Source organism: Rhinolophus sinicus, linkage group LG01, assembly GCF_036562045.2.
Source record: "Rhinolophus sinicus isolate RSC01 linkage group LG01, ASM3656204v1, whole genome shotgun sequence".
NCBI lineage: Eukaryota > Metazoa > Chordata > Mammalia > Chiroptera > Rhinolophidae > Rhinolophus > Rhinolophus sinicus.
In genome coordinates, this window is record NC_133751.1 from 63,225,548 (window position 1) to 63,251,464 (window position 25,917).

The 25,917-nt window shown below is 37.0% G+C and overlaps 1 protein-coding gene across 5 annotated transcripts in view; it reads left to right on the forward strand.

The window, feature by feature from the left end:
• Nucleotides 1-25,917, forward strand: part of GSK3B (glycogen synthase kinase 3 beta) — a 190,281-nt gene that overhangs the window by 94,755 nt on the left and 69,609 nt on the right. For all 5 annotated transcript variants that reach the window (XM_074331491.1, XM_019729652.2, XM_019729653.2 and 2 more), the window contains exons 3-4: nt 2,499-2,582; nt 22,407-22,517. In XM_074331491.1, coding sequence (XP_074187592.1) covers nt 2,499-2,582; nt 22,407-22,517 — 195 coding nt within the window. The remainder of the gene's footprint in view (nt 1-2,498; nt 2,583-22,406; nt 22,518-25,917) is intronic.

Here is a 25,917-nt window from a genome sequence, read left to right on the forward strand (position 1 = left end):
TGCAGTGGTACCTCGCTTTCGAACATAATCCATTCTGGAAGACTGTTCGAGTTCTGAAACGTTTGAAAACTTAGGTGCAGTTTCCCCCATAGAAAGTAATGCAAAATGGATTAATCTGTTCCAGACCTTTAAAACCGACCCCTAAAACTGCAGATTTAGCATGAATTTTACTATCTAATGATACCGTAGATCCGTAAAATTTACGGCGTTCATACACTGAAATGTTCGTCAACAGAGACGTTCGAAAACTGAGGTACCACTGTGTTGGGGAGGGCTCAACACAGGAAAGGTGGTGCCCACCTGCTGACTGCATAGGATGATTCTACACAGGGGAAACGGCGACTGTCCCTCCAGTCCTCGCCCTGCAGCCACACAACTCAGTCTCCCCCGTATGTCTCTGATGCCTCCGAGTCACTGCCCTTCTGCCAGAGGCCAGGCTGAGCACCTGCAAGCAAGTGAATCTGTGCAGGGGCCCTTTAAGATGACATCTGAGTTTCCTTCTGCCTTTCATCCCACCCAGCTGGTTGGAATTCCTGCTATTTTTCACAGCCTGATATTTGGGGGCTCGTCTTCCTGGCACCAGTACTCCGGGTTGTGGATCCTGGTGTGGGGCTGGAGTCCATTGCTCCTCCTATGGTGGCGGGAGGGGGAGGGGATGCCTCTGTAGCTGAGATATCCCTCCTGATTCTCAGCCTCTACACTCAGGTATCAGGCCGGCCCATTCTACGTCTTCATCCATCTTCCCACTCCTGACGTTACTTCTTTAAATCCTTAGTTATACAACTTTTGTTCAGCTAGACTTCTGATGGTTCTCCAGGTTGATTGTTCTATAATTTAGTTGTAATTTTAATATGGTCTTGGGAGGCAGCAAGCATAGCATTTATCTGTTCTGCCGTCTTCTATCTCTCTCCCTAAAACAGTCAATCTTAATATCTGTACGAGTATAACACAAGAGGCATGAATCTTAGCTTACTAGTAGTTTTCCCACAAAACTAGCTACCTAGATGCAAATTGGCAAACTATAGATATACTTACAGAAATAGGTTTAGTTTGGAATGGAAATGGCCACAGTTTTGAAATTGGTAAAGTTTTCTGCGTTCTCTTCAACAGTCAAAACTTAGTCTGACTTCAGACTTGAATTATCATTGTTCAAGCAGTTATACTGTACTGCCTAAGTTTGTTTATTGCTTCAGCTATAAACATTTTGTAGCAAGTAATGGAATGTATGATTGATACCTTATAAAAGAATTTTAAATATCACCATACACATAAGCCCAGCTCTCATGGTCAGGTTAAAGGGACAGAAGGAAAGTCTTCTTGAGTTTCCTATTTTCCTGAGAGGAAATGCTAGAACAATCATAGCGTGTTTGGGAAGTTTCTAGAGGAGGAGAAACATTCACTTATTTCTGCTACCATCTTCTAATAACTGAAGCTTACTCTGCTCTAGAACAGTTCTGCTTATTTGACTTGTAGTCCCCTGTCCATCGTCAACTCCTTTTTTTGGGGGGCCATTTTTCCCCTAACTATAACAGCGTTTCCCTTCCAGATTCCCAGGTATATACTTTATGTTTTGTCGCTCTGCTAACTTATTATTTTAACTGAAAGTTTGTATTTTTTGTACACATAGCTATTACTCTGGTGTTCTTTCTCTGTGTTATGTAGTTTAGCCATTACTAACTGATTTCTGACAGCCCAAGTATGTTGTTGGAATTTATCTTTGTTAATATATGAGTGTACTCTTCAAATTTACTACTGCGAGATGTATTGTGTTAAGAGGTCATTATATTATTTAATGAAGAATCAGCATAACTTTAAGTCTCCTCCAAAGGGAAATTATTTGTGTGGTCTATAAATTTATCAGACTGTACAATTTCTAGCATATCATATTTTAACTCTGTAAAACTTAGCAACTGAGCCCTTCTAATGGGGTTGATTCTCATATTTTTCACTGTATCTTGGAAAACAGTGGGGCTTTTAAAGAGTTTTCTTTGCACTCAATTTTATTTGTTTGGGGAGAAGTTTGATTTTTATTATAGTTGTAAAAATTTTGGCAGTAATAGCTCAATTCAGACACCTCTTATATACTGTAGACCAGTGCTTCTCAAACTATTTGTGGTAAAGTACCAATTTAAAAATTTTCCAATTTATTAAGGACTGACATTTTTGTGAAATAATACAATTATTGAATTACTGGAAAAGTAGAATTTTAGGAAATACGAAATATAGGCCCCATTTCATTATAAGATTCATTGATACAAAATTATTCTGTCAAATTGCTATAAAAAATTCTTACACTTATTCTCAATTTGATTTGTGGAGCAGTAGTAAATAGTTCATGGACTAGTAACAAATAGTTTACAGGTCAGCACTGGTCTGTAGACCATACTTTTTAGTAACATATCTATAACCGCTGTTCGTAATGTTTAATATTAAGCATTAGTCAATGTGATGAATAGCAGTTATCCTTTAAAAAATATTTTCATGTGTTTCCTTTTCAGAACCGAGAGCTCCAAATCATGAGAAAGCTAGATCACTGTAACATAGTCCGATTGCGTTATTTCTTCTACTCAAGTGGTGAGAAGGTATGTCTTGCAGAAAGTGTGTACTGAACATTGTGATAGACTTGTTATTCTTCTAGAAATAGTCTTCCCCCTCCCTCAAGTGAAATAGTTTTGTTAATTGAATGGAAGAATTGCATAACCCAAGTCCTTGTGATTCTGGGCTCAGTATATTATCATTAAGCGTCATTAGTTATATCAGGAAAACGTTAATGAAATGACAAAGGGAATGAATTTTTCTAAAACTTTCTTTTTTTAAAACATCTGCCTTCAGTTCTGAAGCAAGTGTGTGTGTGTGTGTGTGTGTGTATTTTAAACATTCTATGTTCCCTATGTGCTTTATTGGAGGGAGGAAAATGATGTCATTTTGTTAATTTGAAGTATTAGAGGGGAAGGGGAAGCAGGTGGACTTCAGTAGGACCAGAATGAGACTTACACATTGGGAGAATGCTAATGTTGTTTTGACAACTAAATTGGCCTTTTAGTGAATCTTTTTTTGCAGCCCCCCCCACCCCACCCCTTGCCTTTTGAGTTTAAATGATGGCCTCTGCTTGTATTAGGGACTGTAAACCCTCATAGGTATAAACCTCTCTAGGTTTCTCTCTTAACCTAGAGAAAAGTTAGAAAATGTGTATTTCAGAGCTTGTTGTGAGTGGTCACTATTTATGATCACTTTTAAGTTTGTGAAAGCAGAGAATAATTAAAGAAGACTTGTGCTGTGACACTTCTCCCTCTGTCCCATCGGTTTTTCTCTTCAGAAGATGTATGAATTAATGTCATTGTACTCTCTCGAGTCGGAAGCATAGAAAATCAGTTTCTTTTGTTTTACTGTGGTCTTTTTTATTTTTCTGTCTGTTCACTGTCCCTTCTTCCCAGATTCAGTCTTTGCTTTGCATTTTTCCTTCACTAGTTTGAGATGAGGGGTCAGGGCAAGTAACAAAGCACTTAACGTTTTCAACTAAATAAATAGGATTTTAGATAACATCATGAATAGACTATCCAAAGTCCGTAAGATCCATGATGCCTCTTGATTTGTAGCCTAGTGTTCTTTTTACTTCACATAACTATTTCCGAATTAGCCAGTGTTTGATTATTTTCCATTACATTTTATTTAGATTATTTCCTTAGAAATTCCTTTTTTTTTTAAATGACTGAGCCTGTTATATAGGAAGGTACCTACACAATGAGCCAGAATTGTGATATACATGCCTACAGATACATAATTGGTGTGTGTGAGAGAGAGAGAGAGAGAGAGAGAGAGAGAATGCTAATGTTGTTTTGACAACTAAATTGGCCGTTTAGTGAATCTTGTTTTGCAGGCCGCCCCCCCGCCCCCAACACACACCCCTTGCCTTTTAAGTTTAAATGATGGCCTCTGCTTGTATTGGGGACTATAAACCCTCATAAGTATTTGAGCTCTTTTGTTTCTAAAGCCGATTACTTGGCTAATGCTACTTTTCTTTTTTAATCTAGCAAACTGCCTATTATGTCTTTAATCTTATCTGTTTTGGCGTGTCTTTACTTTTTCCTATCCCTTCCCAAATAAAATTATGGAGCATCTGTTACGTTCACAGCACTCTTATAATGGAATTTTGCATCCGTGTGGCTTTTTGTTATTAGATGCTAGACATTGTAAGACACCAGAGAGGAAAGTAAAGGTCAGAATTATTTGTTCCATGAACGACTGGATTGCATGCAGATTCACTTGCAGACGTCTCCTTACAAAGCCCCTTAAACATTTTCTCTTGACTACTTAATTTACACTGTTTTCCCTATATGCTGGGTACTGTTTTAGTGCTTTACAAATATTAACTCATTTAAGGCTTATGAAGATAAAAAGCAGAACGAGAAGAATATCAAACCTTTTGAATGTAAGGCTCTATTTGTGGCGGCACCTGAAGGCTTACCTATCTGAGTTTGGTTTGGCAGAAGCCCCCCCCCACCCCCACAGTCTTCCTCCCTGCTGTCACTTAATCCAGCCTCACAATGACAATGGACTGACTGTTATCTGTGTATCCCCAGGATGATTTTCCTCCCTGCTGCTGTTCAGAGCTGCTATTTATCTTAAACAGTCTGTTACTGATAAAGAGCAATTGAGAAGTCATTAAGGGAGATTAACCAGAAGGACAGTGAAGGAACCTCTATTATAAAAAAGAAATATACTTTCTGATATTTTATTTATCTCAGAACTTTCCCTTAAACATTGTAAATTTTCCAAAGTGAAAAAAAGGCAACTTTTAATTTTGTTGGATAGCTTCATTAAAAGAACAGAAAGAAAAGTTGTGATATATTACTGAATATAATTATCCTGCCTTGTCAAAAAACGGAGCTTTTCTGAAGATATACAGAAATACACAGGGTCAGGACATCCAACCACCACAAAGATAATTTCTTCTTAGCCTGCTCGCGATCTCCACTTCCTTTCGTCTGAATTGTTCTGGCAGGACCAGTGTTACTCAAGAGACCAGTTAGTAAACTAATACGTTTCATATGAGACCGGTTCTGCCCGAGGGTTGAGAGCTCAGGTTTGTTATTATCAGTTCTAACTCGCCAGGAGTAGATGACTGAGAGTGAACTGAGAACCACCGTTTAGAAAGGGATCTAAATGTCTTACGAAATTCTTACAAATTCTTAAAGGTGATTTCTCTCTAAATGTGGTGGTTCTATATTAGGTAGGTATTTTACTAACAGAAGCATTATGTATTGTCTGTGTGTATGTTAGAAGAGCTTTGGAGGAGGAAATAATAAATTAATAGTTTGAGATGGCCTGTGAGACGTGCAAAGAGAGATGCCCAGTAGAAAGGTATATGTATGATTTCATGGGGGTGGGCGTGGGGCGGTAAATGAAGAGATGACATTGAAAAGGTTGGGTAGATAAGCTGTGTAACCATGAGTTTGGGAAAAAGGGAGAGGCGATGTTTGAGGCCAGGACAGCAAGGAGCCAGCCGTTTGCAAGCGTTGCCTTCTGGTCCTAGAGTAATGGTGAAGGGTGAGAGTAGTCTTTATTTGAGAGAACCGCAAGGAAAACAGTACCATCGGGTGGGATCCAGATTTTATCTAGGGAAACGCAGTAGAAGGAACCCTCTCTGAAGAGACGGGGGTTTGAAACTCCATGGAGAGTTTTTTGAGGGGTTTCAGAGAGCTCAGGGGAAGCTGTGGGCCGGAGATCAACGGTAAGAACGGGAGCCTAAGAGTGGCTTGAGCAGGCAGTTGGGGGGGGGGGGGGGGGCCTTGTGAGGGTGAGAGAGAGAAGGAGGAGTCAGTGGTGCAGGACTATGGGGCTGAAAGACTTGGTTAGCTTCCCAGGACGATTCCACATGTATATGGGGATACTTCGTAATCCTCTCCTCTTCACTGTCATCATCATCATCTCGGACTCGCTCTCCGTCTCCGTCATTTTCTACCTGTTCTTCTAAGCCTTTCGTCTCTTTTCTCTATACTCGCTGTCCTCTCTGGGTTTCTGTCCCTTTCACCCTGGACTCTGGGTCTCTATCTTTGTGTCTCTGGGTTTCTGTCCCTCTCTCTTGGTCTGTGTCACCTCTCAGATTTCTTTCCCTTGTTCACTCTGGTGTTTGGCTGGCTGGCTGTGTTTCTCTGTCTCTCTGTGCCCCCCACCCCATGGTGGGTCCTGCATGGATCTCTCAAGCTCTTTCTCTGGGTTTCTGTATCCTTCTTACTCTCTTTCTTTAAATATCTGATTCTTTGTAAATTTTTGTATGGATTCTCATCTGTCCTGAGCCTTCCTCATTCTCTTTCTTGGTATCTTCTCTCTGAGCCTCTACTCTTCTCCCTTTTGTGATAATTTTAAAGAAGAAAAGTTTTTAGTCACTATCCTGACTTTTGACTTCAATTCTACATCTTATTTCATACAATATACATGTTTTACATAGTTGTAGGAATAATTCTTTATAACCTTATTAAATATCCAGGATCTTGTAAAATCTTTCCCTTGTTGCCTCATAATATTTGTAGTTACTGGTTATGTAATGTTCCATTGAGTTGTACTACATAACTATTCTCCCATTGTTAGTTTTAGTTTTAGAATTGTAGGTAAACTACTCCAGGGCCTCATTATAACTTTTGTCCGTAAGTACTTTTTAGTTCTGGGTGAAGTTCAAGTAGGATTGCTGTAATATTTGGCAGATATTTTCACTGACCACACAGTTTGACTGGCTGTGTCTATTTTGGTGACCTTTTCTTTATTGTGCTCCAGCCATTTAGAGACTGTTTTTCTTTAGTGATTATAAATAATCGGCTTTTAGCCTATAGTTGGGGGAAGGTGTAGCCAGTGTAACTAGAAGAAGGAGGAATTGAGTCAGGATAGAGACTAAAGATGTGACCTAATTAGTATTAGTCTTTTGATTGGAATCATTAATGTTTGCTGTTGTAACTGGAACGTCACGTACTTCATTAATTAGTATACTCTTGCTTACCCTAAGAGGTTTTAGTGACTCTAATTTAGTACAGAGTAGTTTTTCTCCATGATCAGAGAGGAAAAAATGGGATTTTTGAATGTTTTGAAAGACTGGGCTTATAATACTTTTGTGAATTCCATGTATTATATAGGATAGTTCTTTTTGTAAGTATTGATATTTGGCAGTAGAAACCCCTGAGTAAAATTTTATGAAGAACCCCTATTGTATAGAGAGCACAGATAAACACCAAGTTGCTCTGGTTGAAACTGGGGTGTGGGACCAGGTGACTGCCTTCCCGGAGTCACTCACTTTTGTAGAACCCCAGGCCTCTGAAGGCCATAGTATGAAAACCACATGGCACCTTTACAGCAGCCTAACATTTTATTTAGATCAATTAATAGTTTTAAGAAAAATTTCTGAGTGACCTTACATGTAATAATATTTTACCTGTGGTTCATCAGAGATTGATTACTTGAATAATTGAGGTCGCTTTCCTTAAATACATCTTTCCTCTCACTGTATGAGAGAAGTTTACATAGCAAGGATGGCGCATTGATTTTATTCCTCGACTTTGTTCTACTGATAGTAAGACTGTGCGGAAGGGGAAGATGGCACCACTGCTTCCGGGATCAGGGAGAAGAATGCAGTGCCCTGATTATGCCTGTTGCCGCCAGCCCGGGAGAGGGCTGGGCAGAGGCAAATCTGTTCTCAAAAGTAAAGAGCACTGGCCTGTAGCGGGGCGTATTTGGGTTTGTACCCCAGTTCTGCCGACTCATAGTTATGACTCGGAAAGATGTTTTCCTCTTTAAGCCCTTTTCCCCTCCTCATCTGTGTAGTAGGGACTTTGCAGGGGGAAAACATAATAATGTTTAGTAAGTGCTTACCATAGCACCTGGCATGTAATTAACACTTATTAAACATTAACTTACTATGTATTTTACAAATTGTTGTTTAATAATAGCAAATTTATATTGCACTTGCTATGTGTCACACATTACTCTAAGCCCTTTACATGTACTTTTATAACTCTCTTAAACCTCACAGCAACCCAGTGAAGAATGGGTACTGTTATGATCCTCATTCTATAGAGAGAAAAAAAAACAACTGAGGCAATCCCAGTTAAATAAGTTACCTAAGAGGGGTACAGCCACTGAATAGCAGAGCTAGGGCTGAGCTCTAGGCAGTCTGTCTCCAGAGTCCGTATAGTACACTGTACTATTTAGCTTAGAATGCCAGTTTCTAAGCTAAGCACTGTGTTACAGATGTAACATTTAAAAACATCTTAGTAATGATTGTTGAAAAAGGGGAGATTATGCCGTTCTTAGGAGAACTTTAAGAGAATTAATAGCTCTTTGCTGTATGATTATAATAGTAGTAGCAGTAATAATAATAGCCAAAATTTATATGGTGCTTGTTATATGCCAGGCATTAATCCAAATACTTATACTCTCTTTTTTGAAGGGAAGAGCTTAAAGAGGATTGTTGTTAATTCTTTAAGTGTGAGAATTTACCATTGAAACCATCTGGTCTTGGATTTTACTTTTTGGGACGTTTTTGATTACTGATTCAATCTTGTTATATAGGTTTTTTGAGATTTTGTATTTCATTAGTATAGCAATTGGTGTGTGTCTAGGAATTTGTTCTTTTTTTTTTTTTCTGTTACCTGATTTGTTGGCACACAGTTGTTTACAGTATTCTGTTACTGTCCTTTTTATTACTGTAAGGCCACTGTTGTCCCTACTTTCATTTCTGATTTTAGTTATTTGTGTCTTCTTTCTTTTTTCTTTGCCAGACTAGCAAAAGTTTTGTCAATTTTGTTGATCTTTAAAATAACCAACTTTTGATTTTCTTAAATCTATTTTTTGTCTTTCTCTGTTTTATTTATCTCTGGTCTAACCTTCATTATTTCCTTCCTCTGCTAGCTTTAGGTTTAGTTTCCTCTTTTTTTAGTTCTTCAGGGTGCAAAATTAGGATACTGATTTGAGATCTTTCTTAATGTAGGCATTTACAGAAGTAGATTTCCCCTTTGAGTGCTGCCTCCACTGCCTCTCATAAGTTTTGGTGTGTTGTATTTTTGTTTTCATTTATCTCTTAAATTCTCCCTCCTTCCATCCCTCCGTCCCTCTCTTCCTTCCTTCCATTCAAAGTGTGTCGTTTACTTTCCTCTTTGACCTGTTGGTTCAGAGTATGTTGTTCAATTTCCATGCATTTGTGATTTTCCCCCCTTTGTTACCGATTTCAAGTTCCATTCTATTGTGGTTGGAGAAGATACTTCGTGGATTTCAGTCTTTTTAAATTTATTGATATTTGTTTTGTGGCCTATCCTGGATAATATCCATGTGCACTTGAGACGAACTTATTCTGTTTTGGGGCGGAGTGCTCTATGTATATCTGTTAGGTCTAACTGGTTTGTAATGTTGTTCAGATCTTCTGTTTCTTTATTGCTCTTCTGTCTTAGGTGTTCTGTCCATTATTGGAAGTGGTGTATTCAAACAAGTCTCTAACTATTATTGTAGAATTGTCTATTTCTTCCTTCAATTTTATCAGTATTTACAACTGTTGTTTGGTACGTATATGTATAAAATAGTTATATCTTGATGAATTGACCCTTTTATCAAAATACAATGTCTTGGATACCTTTTACTTCTTTTTCTTACCACTGCCCTGCTTAGAACCTTCAGTATAATGTTAAGAAATGAAAGCAGACATCATCTTCTTGTTCCTGATTTTAGGAAGAAAAAGTATTTAGTCTTTCATTTTTAAGCTATGGATATCATCTACCAATGTCATTTATCAATAAAAGGGGAGTTCCCTTATATTTCTAGTTTGTTGAGCATTTTTATCATAAAAGGTTGTTGGATTTTTGTGAAATGCTTTTTCTCCCATCTATTGAAATGATCGTGTAGTTTTTGTCCTTTATTCTATTAAGGTGTTTTACGTAAATTTTTTGAATGTTAAACCTATAGCTTGCATTTCTGGAATTAATCCCTTTTGGTCATGGTGTATAATCATTTTCATATGTTGCTGGACTGTATTATTTTTTTAGAGGATTTTTGCTTCAGTATTCATAAGGGATATTGATTTGCTGTGTAGTCTCCCCTGATGTCCCCCGCCCCCATGACTTTGTTTGCTTTGTATCAGAGTAATACTGGTCTCATTGAATGAGTTGGGGAGTATTTTCCTCTTACATGTTTTTAAAGATTTTGTGAAGAATTGGTACTAATACTTTGAAAATTTGGTAGATTTCTCCAGTGACACCACCTGCATCTGGGCACTTTTTGTGGGAGGCTTTTAAATTACTAATTCAATTTCTTTCCTTGTTATAGGTGTATTTAGATGTTCTATTTCTTCTTTTGTCTAAGTTATCTTACTTATTGGCACTAAGTTATTCATATTTTTCCCCTTAAAATTATTTTTATTTTTGTAAGGTCAGTTATGATGTCCCTTCTTTCATTCCTGGTTTCGATAATTTGAGTCTTCTCTTTTTGTTTCCTTAATCTGTCTGGCCAAAAGTTTGTCAATTTTGTTGATTTTTTTTTTTTTTTCAATAAACCAACTTTTGGTTTTATTGAGGGTTTTTTTCCAGTTGCTTTTCTATAATTCGTTTATTTCTGTTCTAGTCTTTATTATTTTCTTTCTGCAGCTTGTTGTGGGTTTATTTTGCTTCCCCCCCCCCCCAAGTTTATTAAGGTAGAAGTAAAGGTTATTTATTTGAGATCTTTTTTTGTTTTAGTGTCACTTACTGGTCAAAGGTTGTGCTTAAGGTTCCCATTGCCAGTTACGTTTTTATCCTTTACCACTGTACGTGTGAGTGGCTTGGATGCTGCTGTCATAGGTCAGGGAGTTCATATTTATCTGTTACATGTTGAACCAGGAACTAGTGACTTGGAAGTTCCCTTCTGATTGCTCCTGTGAAGGTGCAGCTTTGGGCATTCCCAGCCTTTCTGAGCGCAGGGATGAATGTGATTTTACTTCCTGGGAGCTGCTCAGGGGTCAGAGTAGTTTATTGTTCAGTCTGTGTTTGCTTAGCCGTTACGTGTGAGCCCTTTGTGCCAGGGATGTGTCTGCTGTGTGTTGATGTATCAACTTAGGGAATGCGTCCTGCGTGTCCCCCATCCTGCTCAGTCCAGCACCTGTGCACGTCCTTACTGAACCCCAGAGATCACTATAACCCCCACCGAGTAGGCGCTTCTTGGCTGTCTCTTTCCTCGGTTCTGTATTAACTTCTGGTGCCTTGCCGTTTTCCCTTGTGTCCTGGACCTACCAGCTTCTCGAATTGCTCTCCGCAAAGATCTCCATTGTTCTTGGACAATGTCCATAGGCGTGGAGTTCTTCCTACTGTGTTGCAAGTGAAGTTAGTCTCTTGGCAGAGCACGGAGCCTGCCTTTCCGCCTGGACAGGACCTTTGTTCCCTGGCACTAGAACTGAGAGTGAGAACTGACTTGTCCCAGAGTAACACCCCACTTTCTGACTGGGCACTGCAGGAGGGGCAGAGGCAGCCCTGGGCTTCACACCCCACCCCTCCCGCCTGGGAGCTGTGCCCTCTGCGCAGCTGCCGATGCGTCTCAGAGCGCCCAGCCGGCTGCACCTGGAGCACAGCTTCTGGCCAACTGGTGGGGACCAATTGGGGGAGGGACACACAGTCCTCCTGGCTGTGCCCCGCTGGGACACATGGGGCACAGCTGTCCCTCCTGCGGTGAAACCAGCCTGGGAGCTGAAGGGACAGGAGTTACCCCTCTTCTTGCCCAGGCTTGTCTGGAGTAGAGTAGCGGGCGGAGCTTCCCAAACATGCAAGTAGGATGGCAGGTCTGCTGAAACGCCACCATTCTTGCTATTACTGAGATTTGTTTCTTCATTTGCTATGTGCCCTTAAAACAATTACCAGTTACTTTTTACCAGTTAAATCATTTACCAGTTAAATTTTTGCTTCGCTGAGGAGATCTCCTGAGCTACCTACTCTGCCATTCCAAAAGTCCTGCTCCCCCACTGTTATTTTCTATACTTTGTTAATGGACTGCTGATTGAAATTGTTAAGCTAGGTTGAAAAGATGAATAAAATAGTGGCTTCCAGCTGTGGCGGGGCGGGCACAAGGGAGTGTAAAGGGATGGACTGAAGAGTAACGACTGAGCAGATGCTGATCGGCTTCTCTTTTGGTTATATACCTTATCATGAAAAAAATGTTAAGCAAGCACAATAAATTACTATCATTTTACTAATACATTTTAAAACATAAACCAAAATAAATATTTAAAACCATAAAAGGAGTATAATATACCTTGTGAATGATAATTTTTATCAGATTCAAATTCTTACAGATATTCTCTTGATTAACTAGAGAGTGTTACATGTCTTGAATCATGAATACAAATACTTGATTTTCTTTTAAAATTTTATGATTTATAAAGGGCTTCTTCTGTGTATTTTACGCATTTTCTGATTTAATCATCGGTGCTACAAGATAGATAATAGTATCATTTTGTGAGCTTTATCATTGAGAAAATCGGAGCCTAGTGTGATTAAAGAATTTGCTCGATGTTGCATAATTTGTAACCACATGGGAGCCACTTTCAAACATAGATTCTTCAACTGTAAAGTCTGTGTCCTTTCCAACCACCTATTTTTTTTTAAATTCCTATAGTTCACTTCATTTCAGTTTACTGGCACTGTATAGTGTTTTAGGTACAAAGACAAAGTATGAGATCATTCTAAATGAGTTTGAGAAGGACAAGAAGAAAAATATACTGCAGAACGATACATGGAGTAACAGTCATTTTTTTCTATGAACAGATGTAGTGTAGAGGAAAGTAATAAATTAGCCAGAGCGTCAGCAAAGGAATTACGTAGAGGTGGTGCTTATCCAGGTTTTTGAAGGTTAAATAGGGGCTATTTAGATAAATACCGTGTTTCCCCGAAAATAGACCTAGCCGGACAATCAGCTCTAATGCGACTTTTGGAGCAAAAATTAATATGACCCGGTCTTATAGCATAGCATAACATAGAATAGAAATAATATAATATAATACAATACAATACCGGGTCTTATATGCATTTTTGCTCCAAAAGTCGCGTTAGAGCTGATTGTCTGACTAGGTCTTATTTTCGGGGACATACGGTTGCACAGAGAGCGTGTGTATCAAGTTCAAAGTAGAGGGTGTTCGAAAGGCCTGGTACAGTTAAACAGCATGGTCTGTATATAGGAGTTAAGAGTATTTTGAAATTTCTGGTATATAAAGTATGGGAGTGTGGGGATAGTAGTGGGAGGTGAGGTTAGGAAAGTAGAAGTGGGTTCATAAGTGATTGTTTGGGTCAAGGTCAGCCTCCTTGTATGAAAAGGACTTTATGTTGTTATTTTTTAATTAAATGAAACCCCAGGTTATAGAAATGGTGTGTGTGTGTAAGTACTATGCAAAGTTATAGCTAAGTTTATACACTAGTCCCCCCTTTTCTGTGGGGATATGTTCCAACACCCCCAATGGATGCCTGAAACTGCAGATACTACCGAACCCTCTGCTGTGTTTTCTCCTCTCCATAGGGAAAAGTGCTTCCTTTTTGCTTCAAGGAAGCACTTGACTACTTCTCTTTGGCATGTCCAGATTGTCAGCATCACTACTCTTGTGCTTTGGGGCCATTAGTAACTAAAATAAGGGTGACTTAAACACAAGCATCAAGACACTGCAGCAGTTGATCTAATAACTGACACAGCTACAGGTCGGTCGCCTACGAGTATACAGCGTGGATATGCTGGAAATAGGGGTGATTCACATTCTGGGTGGGACAGAGCGAGATGGCAGGAGATTTCATCATATTACTCAGAATGGCATGCAATTTAAAACTTAGGAATTGTTTATTTCTGGAATTTTCCATTTAATATTTTCGGACCACAATTGCCCCTGGGTAACTGAAACTGCAGAAAATGAAACCATGGTAAGAGGAGACTACTGTACATGGTCAAGTTTACGAAATACAACTTTCATCCCCCTTCCTTTTCCTTTTCTCTCACTTTTCTTACTGTGTGAAAATCAAATAAAGAGGTTGCTAAGTGAGCTGAATTTTGTGTCTTCCTTAAAATTTTATGGTGACTTCTGTTAAAGTGGTATGTTCGTTATCTGGATGAAACTTTTACTGATGAAATGCTGACATTTTCAGAGGAGTGTGACCTAGGGAGTGATTATATAGGTAATGTAAAACTGTTAAGGTGGATGAATTATCAAGACCTCCTCATAAATTATAACTGTTATAGCAAATAAGATGATAATTATCATCTGCTTAAAATGTGAATCTAGAAGTTTATTATGAATATCAGTTTCCAACTTTGCATTTATATTATTTTAATATTTTGTGAAACTAAATACTGTTATTACATGCATATTTTAAAAATATTGAAATAACACAGAAAGCAATAGATAACAAGTAAAATCTTTGTCCCCCCAAATCCCTTTCCATAGAGGTAACTTTCCTGTATTTTGGAACATGTTAATCCTCTTTCCCAACAATATACCACAATGGCTTTTTGTGTCTCTATGCATAGCCATTGCACCCAGGTTCCCCTATTGTTACCATTTATGTTAGTATGTTAGTTACATTTGTTACAATTTATGAACCAATATAGTGATACATTATTATTAACTGAAGTCCATAGTTTATTCAGATTTTCTTAATTTTTACCTGATGTCTCTTCTCTTCCATGATCACATTTAAGCTATCACATTGTGTTATTATGTCTCAGGTTCATCTTGGCTGTGGCAATTTCTCAGACTTTCCTTGTTTTTGATGACGTTGACAGTCTTGAGGAGTGCTAAGTAGCTATTTTGCAGGATGCCTCACTATTGGAATTTATCTGATGCTTACCTATAATAAACTGGGGCTGTGAGTTAATTTGGAAAAAGACTACAGAGTGCCATTTTTATCCCATTATATCAGGGGTACATACTATCAACACGATTTGTGACTGTTGTTATTAATCTTGATCACCTGGCTGACCTAGTATGTTTCAGTTTTCACCTCTGTAAAGTTACCCTTCTTTCCCCTCTTTCCCTGCTGTACTGTGTCCTTTGGAAGAAAGTCATTATGCACAACCCACACCTAAAAAGGAGGGAGCTATGCTGCTTCTTAAGGGCAGAGTGGCTACATAAATTATTTGGATTTTTTTTGCATGAGAGATTGTCTCTTCTCCCTCATTTTTTAATCACTGTAATCATTTATGTCAGTGTGGATTTGTGTATATTTGTTTTATACTTTTGGTTATAATCTAATACTATTTTATTCATCAATTTGGTCCATTTTTGGCCATTGGGAGTTCTTTTCAGTTAGTTTCAGCGCCCCTTTCTCATTCCCCCATTAGTTTTATTATTGAGTATGTCTTTACTTTTTGGCATGTAGATTATTCAGCCGTCTTTGTGCATACACACATACACACACACACACACTTGTTTTCATAGACCTAATTCGTAGAAATGACATTGTTGAGTCAAGTTGAGGGTCTGTATGTCTTCACTTCGGGATAAATGTATTTGCCCATTGACTTCCCGAAAGACTAAGTGTTTGGGCTTTCACCAAAAGCGTGTTGGACTATGACCCTCTTCTAGTACTTAGTTTTGTCAGATTGAATTTTCTTTTCCGATATTATAGATGAAAAATTGTAGCTCATTGTTATTTATTACATTCCTTATAAATTAAGTTGAGCATCTTGCTAGACTTATGTTGGCCGTTTGTATGCCCATCTGTTCATGCCCCTATCCATTTTTTTTCTGTTGGACTGTTAGGCTTTTTTTATTGACTTCCAAGAGCTATTTGCATTTTAAACAAAAACAAATTAGCCCTTTGTCATGTGTAAGCAAAATTTTCTTTTGCCAAATTGTCCATTTTTTTATTTGGTTTGTTCTGTGTGTGTGGTTTTTAAGTAGTATAAAGGTTTCCCATGTTTATGTAATCAAATTGGCATTATTTTCCTTAATAGCTTACAGATATTTTGTCCTCCAGCATTTGCAAACGCACTTATGTTTTCTTCTGGTACATTTATAGTTTGTTTGTTTTTTAACTTTAGTGATTTTGGAATTTATTTTGTTTGAAGATGTGAGGTAAGGAGGAAGCTTGCTATAATTGTGTGTTAGGTGCTCATCTTTCCCCAATCCCTCCTCTCATCTCAAATCTAAAGGATGTTTCTCTTTTCCTAATTCACATCCACTTTACTATTAGTATTATTCTTATGTCTAGCTGTCAGAGAAAAATAATTTATTTTGAAGTTTTTTTGCTAGTCCAAGTTCCCTAACCCAATTCTCAGGGGAATCCTGGGCTACCATGTTGAGTGTCTTATTAGTGGGTTCTCTGATATGCTGCTTTGCATCCCATCAAATTTTTAGAATTATAGTATGATTCTATTTAAAACTGCAGCCTCAAGCAACTTTGTTTCCTTGACTTCAGAAATCACCTGGGGGGGATAAGGGTATCAGAGTAGTATCTGTTTTTCAAACATAGGGTGGAGTTTTCCCAGTTCTTGTTGAGTTGTTGTGAGGTGTGATCAAAATTTTGTCATTTAACTGTCTTATTCAGTGAATGGTTTTAGAGTAGAGTTCATGGAAGAGTGGTTATTAGAAGTTAGAGAGTAGTTTATTCATAAATGCGGTAACTAGAAAAGTTGTACCATTGAGATAAATACTCTGTAAATTGTACATCGTATAATTTTTTGAAGACTTCTGAATAACATACACTTTTGTATACTATAGATTCTTTTTAAAGGATTTATAGCTGTGACTCCTTAGCAAATTTATTGGAAGCCTAGTAACTATTCTTTGAAATTAGTACTTTCTCATTATGTTAGTAGACTGTTGTCAGTATGTCTATTTAAATTTTACTTTTGTATGTTGTATTTTTGTATTAGGCCCTTAAAATCTGCAGCTAATCTGTATTTAGGCATTCTGCTGATAACCCAACAGAGAGAGACAGTAAGAAAACTGGACCTGAGGTATTTCAGAAAAGTACAAGTGGTAGAAATGCTGAATCCTTGTCCTTCTTTCATCTCAAAATAATAGCATCTCAGTCTCATGAATTGTCTTTTGCACAAATCTCCAAACAAAACTACGTTAGGAACATGAAAATGTTCATATTTTTTCTACTGTGATCATGTTTCCTAGGGAGGAGCACTCTCCGCTCAGGGTTATTCCTGTGGCTGTTTTATCTGCAGCAGAACATCTGTAAATTTAACAAGAGCATCTAAAAAGCATGATGTTGAGCCCATTTATTTCAAATCGGGATTGGTGGTAGTATTATTGGTTGATTGTTTTGGTTTTTCAGTCTTAGGACCCAGTTAGATTTTTTTTTTTAAGTGGATTTGATCTGAATACAAGCACAGAGCCATGATGTAAAAGGTAGTTCACAGAGTCTTTGGGTACAATGAGACATGTCCAGTCTTTCAGAAAATGAAGACATTTAAAAGGACAGCTTTTAAATGTCAAAGGGATATTTACATCATACCCACAAAATGGACAAACCTCTTCTGTGATTCTAAAGGAAATTGCAAGTTTTTGATCATTAATGGAATGAATAAACAAAGTTTATTTGAGCAAAAAGATAAGCTTATGTAAATCCACAAAGTACTAGTACAAATATAATTTGAACCCCCATATTTCTCACAGTGTAGTAAATTACAATTTCAACCTATAGCAGACATGGTTTAATTAACCCTTCTTTGATATGTTCTGCTTTGTTAGTATTATGAATAAAATACACTACCTGAAAATGGAGATGATCAGTACATTAAATTAAATCTGAACTGTACAAAGTAGAGTGGGATTATCTTTATTGATCTGAACACAATACTTCTGTAACCTAATAGTGCATTGTTTTTCATTAACTGTACCTCAGTGTTGATTCCTCTTGAGTTCTGTTCAGTTATACCTATCATTTTTTTCCAGATGAATTACTATCAAGTCTTATCTGTCAGTCTACATAATAAATTGATACTTTGATTTTAATCATAGGGCTTTATATTTATCTTTGTTAAATTTTAAACTGTGGGTTTGGCTTAGCGTACCAGACCATTAGAGTTCTTTACATTTCTTATTTGGTCTTCCATGTAAGCCACTCTTCCTAGGCTGTGTGTCAATCTTCAGAGTTTTATTGAAGTTTGAAATTGTAAACTGACGCCCAAATCCATCCTCTGATGTGTTTTATTTGTTAATAATTTTTGAATTAGAATGCTTTTAGTTAAATCCTATACTCTCTGATTTACCAACCACTACCCCTTACTGCATTACACTTTTATGTTTGTTGCTTAGTCATTGAAAGCATTTACATTTACAACCCCTAGTAAATGAAATCATTTAGGAAAATAGTGACTGGGACGAGTGAAGGACAGAGCTTGTATCCCTAACTAGAAACCTTCCTTGATCTTGGCATTCATTTTTTCATTTTTTATTATTTTTTAATTTTAATTTTTTTTTTTTAAAGTTTGTTTTTCCAGGACCCATCAGCTCCAAGTCAAGTAGTTGTTTCAATCTAGTTGTGGAGGGCACAGCTCACAGTGGCCCATGTGGGGATCGAACCGGCAACCTTGTTGCTAAGAGCACCACACACCTGCTCTAACCAACTGAGCTAATGGGCCGCCCCTTGGCTTTGATTGTTCAAATCTTTTTATTCTTCACTTTTGTTATGATTGTTTAGCAAATGAACTAAATTGTAATACAGTTGCATGTACATCTCTAGGTCATTCATAAATATATCAGGATTAACCTTGTCATATGATTTATAAAAATCAACTAACCTTGTAATCAAATAACAGTTAAAAAAGGATAGCTTCGACGTCTGTGTTAATGACCTTTCAAAAACCCGAGACTCACCATTCCTTGAATTCTACTTAACACAGCAATCCCTTTGACACCAGTTTAGCCGTCTATTTACTCGCTTTATTGGACCTCACTTTCACTTGGAAGTGATCCTTGTCTAAATCTCAGTCTCCGAAATGTTAAGAGAAATCTTCGGCATTACTCTTGCTACCCTTGGGTTTCCATATGACCTCATCTCTTTACCAAAATTAGGCTTATCAGACATACACTCATTTTACTTTTAATCCTCCCTAACACTTAATCACTTATTTTAGGTGTACAGAAAGAAAAAAAAGTGGTGTCATTCCTTTTTAAAGATGATAATAGTTAAAATTTGAGTCTTTATTATGTGCCAGGTAATGTGCTTAAAGAACTTTATATGGATTATTTCTTATAATCTTATGACAGTCTTTTAAAGTAGATACCAGCATTAGCACTATTTTATAGGAAACTGAGGCTGAGAGAGGTTAAGAAACTTGCTTGTGGTCACATAACTTGTCGTAGCAGAGTTGGAAGTTCGGTGTAGTTTTGTGTGATTCACGCTAATTACTGTATAGCTTCTTTGTGTTCTTGTTCTCGTCTTATGATGTTCTAGAACCTTGCTTTATCACTTATCCCTTTTTTATAGCTTTATTCTGTTCATTCAGCCTACAAATAAATTGGGGTCTCTTAGCCATTAAAAAATACAAACACAAAGCACATCAACAATTTTTGTTATCTGCTTCTCCTCAAGATACCAGCTCCCAGCTGTCTCCTTATTTTCAACATAGGGATTTTGTAAGAACAAACTAAATTAACTGCCTCCTGTTTCTCACATGCCATTTGATGAACCATGATATACCAGATCCAACAACCTTTTCAGTCCTGTCCTTGCCCCTGAAATTAATTGTGATAGATAGATAGATAGATAGATAGATAGATAGATAGATAGATAGATAGATAGAATATGTGTATATGTGTGCGAAAAAGAGGCGAGTGGGGAATTAATGATGCTGCTGAGGTTTTTAGCCTGAGCAATATCACCTAGACAGTTGAATATAATACTCTGGAGTTAAAGGCAGAGACCCGGGATATACATGAATTTGGGAGTCATCAATGTATAATAGTATCAGCTCGTCAGGGGAGTGAGCAAATGTGAAGAACAAAGATCTGATAACTGAGCCCTGGGATCCTCCATTTACTTCAGAGATAACGGAGAACAGAAGGAACCAGAATAGGAGAGCAAGAAGAGTTGTCTTTAAGGTAGGATGAAAACCAGAAGAGTACAGTGTTCTAGAACCCAAGTGAAGCAGGTGTTTCAAAGAAGGGAACATGACCAACTGTGTCAAATGGTAGTGCTAAGCCAAGTAGAAGGGAGAAATAAGATGACTAAAAATTGGCATTGGATTCAGCAACAAGAGAGACTATGGATCTGGATGATGAACGATTCTGGTGGAGTAGTGGTGCTCAAATTCTACGGGAATAAGTTTTAGAAAGAATTAAGACAAGACCGGTATTGGACAATCTCAGTGTGGACACCTCTCTTCAGGAATTTTGTTCATAAAGGGGACCAAAAAATACGATGGTAATTAGTGCAGTTAGAGGTTTTTTTTAAAACAATGGGAAAAATAACAGCAAGTTTGTGTACTGATTGTAATGCTCCCACAGAGAGAGAACAATTGATGAAGAAAGACAGGAAAATTACTGAAGCTGTGACTATGAATAGGAAAAACAGTATTTTTTTTTTTTTTTACAAGTAGCAGGGTTTGTGTACATGTGTGCAAAAAAGGGGAATGGGGAATTAGAAAGGAACTGGCTTATCTCTAGAAAAGTGAAGGCAGAGGGTGCATGGGGATAGATGATGGTGGGTGGTACATGGGATGGTGCCAGCAAAGTCACCAGCGGAGGGTGAGAATGGGCAAAGAGGTATTGGAGGGTGAAGAGAAGGAGAGAAGAAATCACGTAGCTTGGAAAGGTGAATAGCAAATGTAGTATGATTGCTGGCTGATTGGATTTCTTGAAGATGAATTTAATATGAGACCAGTCAACACGATTTTAGGTTTGCAGCCGTGTTCATCTCTTGGGTACAGGCCTGGAATGGGTGGAAAGCTGGACTTAACCAGACTTGTGGTTTATCAAACAAGTATGACGTAAGAGAAGGGCTTACACACACGTGCGCACACACACACTCTCAGCAAACTTTTTCATAAAGGGTCATATAGTAAGTATATTGGTTCTGCAGACTATATGGTCTCTGTCACAACTACTCAGTTCTTGCCGTCGTAGCCCAAGAGTCATCACAGACAGTACTTAAGTGAGTGAGCATCACGGTGTTCCTATAAAACTTTATAAAAACAGGCAGCACGCCTTTGCTGGTCTTTACTGACCCCCACAGAGAGTGAAGGTAATGATAGATCATGGAATTTAAGCTGGATGTGGAGGGAAGAGAGGAGAACGTGAATGTGTGAGAGACAGTGAAAAGGTAGTAGTAGGGTCAGTGGCATGCTGTGTCCCTAAACTCTTCTGAACTCTGCTGTATTCTTTGAGCCCACATCTTGAGTATGGTTTTCTCGTTGCATGAAATGCTCCTTTCATACTCAGTTTAGGTGTCATCTCTTATACCTGTACCCTTGCTTCCTCTGTCATGGCTACTGACACATAGAAAATGTTCAGTAAATGCTGAGAATTGAAATTCTTCACCTCAGTTTGATAGGTAAGATGATATCAAATTGGGAAGATTGTGGAAGTTTGTTCACCTACAGATTTTCTCACTCAGTAGCCAATTCTAGACTTCAACTCAGTGATTATTCAACTTTGTTTTCTCCTTCAGTTTACTTATCTGATATTCACACGTTCAGGGGAAGGGTAGTGCTCTGTTTCTCTGTCTTACTTGGTACTTAGTTGGAATTCCCTTCTTTTCCTCCATTGATCTTGGGTTGATGTTTTTATGCTGCTGAGAATGGATGTTTAAACATGTGACCTGCAATAAACTTGTGACTATGGTAACTTGCTGCTTTATAAGTTATTCTTTTTCTTTCAGTTAATTGTAGAAGACAAATGGTTGTTCTAGTACGTATAGACTATCAGATAACCATAGAATCTTTTTTGTATAGGTGAGAGAAATTTTGAAGACTATCTAGTCCAACTTTTCATATTATAGTTGAAGAAACTGAAGCCTAGAGAGATTTACACATCAGTTAGCAGCAGAGCTAGGGTTAGAAATGCACATTTTTAGCCCTCAATTCAACACTCACTTTACTACTCTGACACCTTTTCTGATAGGATATGAGGGCATTCATTTTCAAACTATAAAATATGAAATACTGTGACAGGTGATAATTTTGAATACCATATAACCTAAATAATAGTTTAAATATGATTAAGAAGCTTAACAGTATCGAAGTGGCTATGTTTTTTCCATGAAATTATTAATAAAAAGGTATGGTAGATCATTATTACTGTTGTGGTTATATTCTGAATTAATTTTGTATAATTAAAATTAAACATGTGAACCTTTTTTTAAATCTGAGTAAGTGGATGTATAGAACATTTACTGTAATTTGACTATTTAAATAAAGACTGGTTTCTAATCTTTTTTTTTTTTTTTTCATTTGTTTTTAATGACCTTTTTCAGAAAGATGAGGTCTACCTTAATCTGGTGCTGGATTATGTTCCGGAAACAGTATACAGAGTTGCCAGACACTATAGTCGAGCCAAACAGACGCTCCCTGTGATCTATGTCAAGGTATGGAAAAATGGAACAATTTCCCATTTTACAAAGTATATCATGAGCTAGGGAGAGGGTTGGGTGTGTTTTGACTATATTATCACATCTGAGACTGAGGGAGAAAAGCTAGGTATTGCTAGAGCTTCATTAAATTCTTGTACAGTTTTAAAGTGTGAAGCCTTCACCTTTTAAAGTTTCATGACTCAGGTATTAAGGATACTTGTTATCTTTCTGACAAGTGAATTTTTTCAGACAATTACGGACTTTAATTTTACTAGCCATAGTACCTTTTTATTTAATGTCTGATACCCTCGTTGTGCCACAGACTGAAATAAGAGCAAGCATGTCATATAAAATTATAAAACATAGTTATAAGTATGATCAAATTCAATGTTTTATTGCCATTTGTAGATACTTTGTGTCTGCAGCTGAAGTTTAAACTTTTGACAATTTTAAATACTGTGTTTCCCCAAAAATTAGACCGGGTCTTATATTAATTTTTGCTCCAAAAGACACATTAGGGCTTATGTTCAGGAGACATCATTCTGAAAAATCATGCTAGGACTTATTTTCCGGTTAGGTCTTATTTTCGGGGAAACACAGTATGCATAGACTATCAAGATGTTATTTAATTTTTTTGGTACCTGATATCAGTGCCATCTTGTTTATTTGCTAGAGCTCATGACAAAATGGCTAGAAATTTATCCAGCTTAATTCTGATTATCCAGTTACTGTTTATATTTCTAATATGTTTTATACATATTTTTTAAATCTCTTTGTTAGAGTCAGGATCCAAGTAAGGTCCACATGTTACAATTGGCTGATGTGCCTTTAATGTTTCTTTTAATTAACCCCCACCTCCCACCCCCTGCCACCTCACATTCACACTCACGCTCTCTTTCTTGTTGAAGAAACTGGGTCATTGACCTACAGTTTCTTAATCTGGATTTTACTGATTGGATTACTGTAGTATAGTGTATTGCTGCCCTCTGTATTTCCTGTAAATTGGTGATTAGATAAATTTTTGTAGGAATCAAGACTACTTCATACACAGTTTTGAGTGCTTTCCTAAGGAAGAAGATAATATCTTTTTGTGATGCTTGTAGCCATTGATAATTGCCGATACATCCATTAATTCATCAAAGGTTACAAAATGTTGATATTTTAATGTTATTCCTTCTTTAATTTGTAAGCTAGAATAGTTCCATAAATAGAAACTTACCCATGTCAACTATTTGATTATTCTGAAATACAGTTTATATAAGAAAGACAGGATATATATTTGATTATGTCTCTATATTTACCAACTTTTATAAGTTGGTTTCATATCATTCACCAAAGGTGACCAATGACATACTTTTTCTTGTTGTTTTGTGTTTGTTTTAAAGCTTCTTGTATTCTTCTTAATAATCTTTGATAGCTTCCTTGCTTTCTAGCATGCACGACAGTGTTCTAGGTTCATCTTATACCTTTCTTTCCCAGACTTGGAATGAGCCTTTTCTTCAAGGAAAGCTTATTCTTTTATTGGGAAATGATATTTAGAGACCATAGTCTGGAGGTTAAGGGTGCTGATTGCCACAGGGTTGGTTATTGTTTTTAGGTCTTTTTAGTGTGCAAAGCTAGAAAATATGTGGATAATTTTTTCAAAGGTAAAATGAATCCTTTTATTATCCCAAAGATAAATATATTATGAGATCATACTGATATTTCTAATTAAATATTGGAGGGCTTAACAGTCTTCCATCTGTATTTCCTATCTCTTAACATTAAAAATTCCATTTTTCAATGACTGTGTAATTACTTACTTTTTCTATCCCACACACTGCGTACAATAGTCTTAGGATAACAATACCAACGCTACCAACACTGGCTGAAAATAATTTAAGAGATTTTTGCAGCTCTTTGTATTCCCCTGGTATATCCCATGAGGTATGAATAGTCAAATTTCTCTACTTTAAAGAAACATTGAATAATTCCTATCTGTGTGATTATGCCTCGTTGACTTTTGTTTGTTTCATTTTGCCTTTATTATAGATGATGTTTTAAAATTTTTTGAAAGTTAATTTTGCTTTAAATTTTACATCAAAAGAAAATATTTACAGTTCTAAAGTAAAGTCTACCAAATAAGGTATATACAGTTAAATAAGTTTAGCTTTTATCCCTATTTCCTCTACCCTATTCCTTCCCTCCCCCAGAGTTAGATATTTAAATTTCTTAATAGTTTATCCTACCATTTTATAAATAAGCAAATGTGTATAATTATTTTATCCCGCATCTCTTTTTAATGTAAATGGTTACATAATGTATATATTTCCTCTACCTCACTTTCTTATTTAAAAATATGTTCTGGAGATCACTCTTATTGTAGGTAGGTAGGTAGGTAGGTAGGTAGGTAGGTAGGTAGGTAGGTAGATAGATAGATAGATAGATAGATAGATAGATAGATAGATAGATAGATACATACATACATACATACAGCTATTTTGCCTTTCTTTTTACAGCTGCATATTAATCTGTTGCATGACTATATCCTAATTTACTCAGCTGGTCACATTTTAATGGACATTGTTTTTCCATTCAGTTTTGTTTGTCATTTTGTTTTGGTTTTTGCTATTACAAATAATGTAGTGAAGAACCTTATGTGTATCTCTGTATTTTTGACAGCATATATTTGGATTAGATGCTCTGGCATCTGTATTTAAGAAAAAAATAAGATTATTATGCATATTGAAGTTGGCATACAAAGAAATATCTAGCATTCCCTTTTCCTACTTTTGGAAAAAAGAATGGTTCTTTTATACCGTGTTTCCCCAAAAATAAGATCTTAGCCAGACAATCAACTCTCACGCGTCTTTTGGAACAAAGATTAATGTAAGAGCCGGTCTTATAGTAAAATAAGACCGGCTCTTATATTAATTTTTGCTCCAAAAGACGCATGAGAGCTGATTGTCTGGCTAGGTCTTATTTTTGGGGAAACGGTATAACCACAGTCCTTTTAGAGTCAAATCTATTGGCTGTGGACATTATTCTTTGAGGACACAAGTCTATTCTTATCTTTAAGGGTCTGGAAAGATAAAAACATTGTCTGGAATTGATAAGTTGATGCCGTTCACTTACTCATTCTACATAGTTTATGAAAAGTTTTTTGTGTGTGAAAAATCCTGGATTGGGAGATGGAAATAAAAGTGATAAACACGTATAACTTTTGCCTTCACAGACTTCACCACCTAATAAGAACCTGTTTGGCACACGTTACCAAAATGGGAGCTGTAGTTCTTTGTGATGTTTTGTTTTTTGACTTGCACTTTTTCTGGGGGAGTTGAGTATTTCTATGACCTTATTGCTTCAAACCTCGTTCTTCACTGCTTTTATAGTACTAATCACTTTGTAGCTGATGATGGTTATATGTATGTTAAGT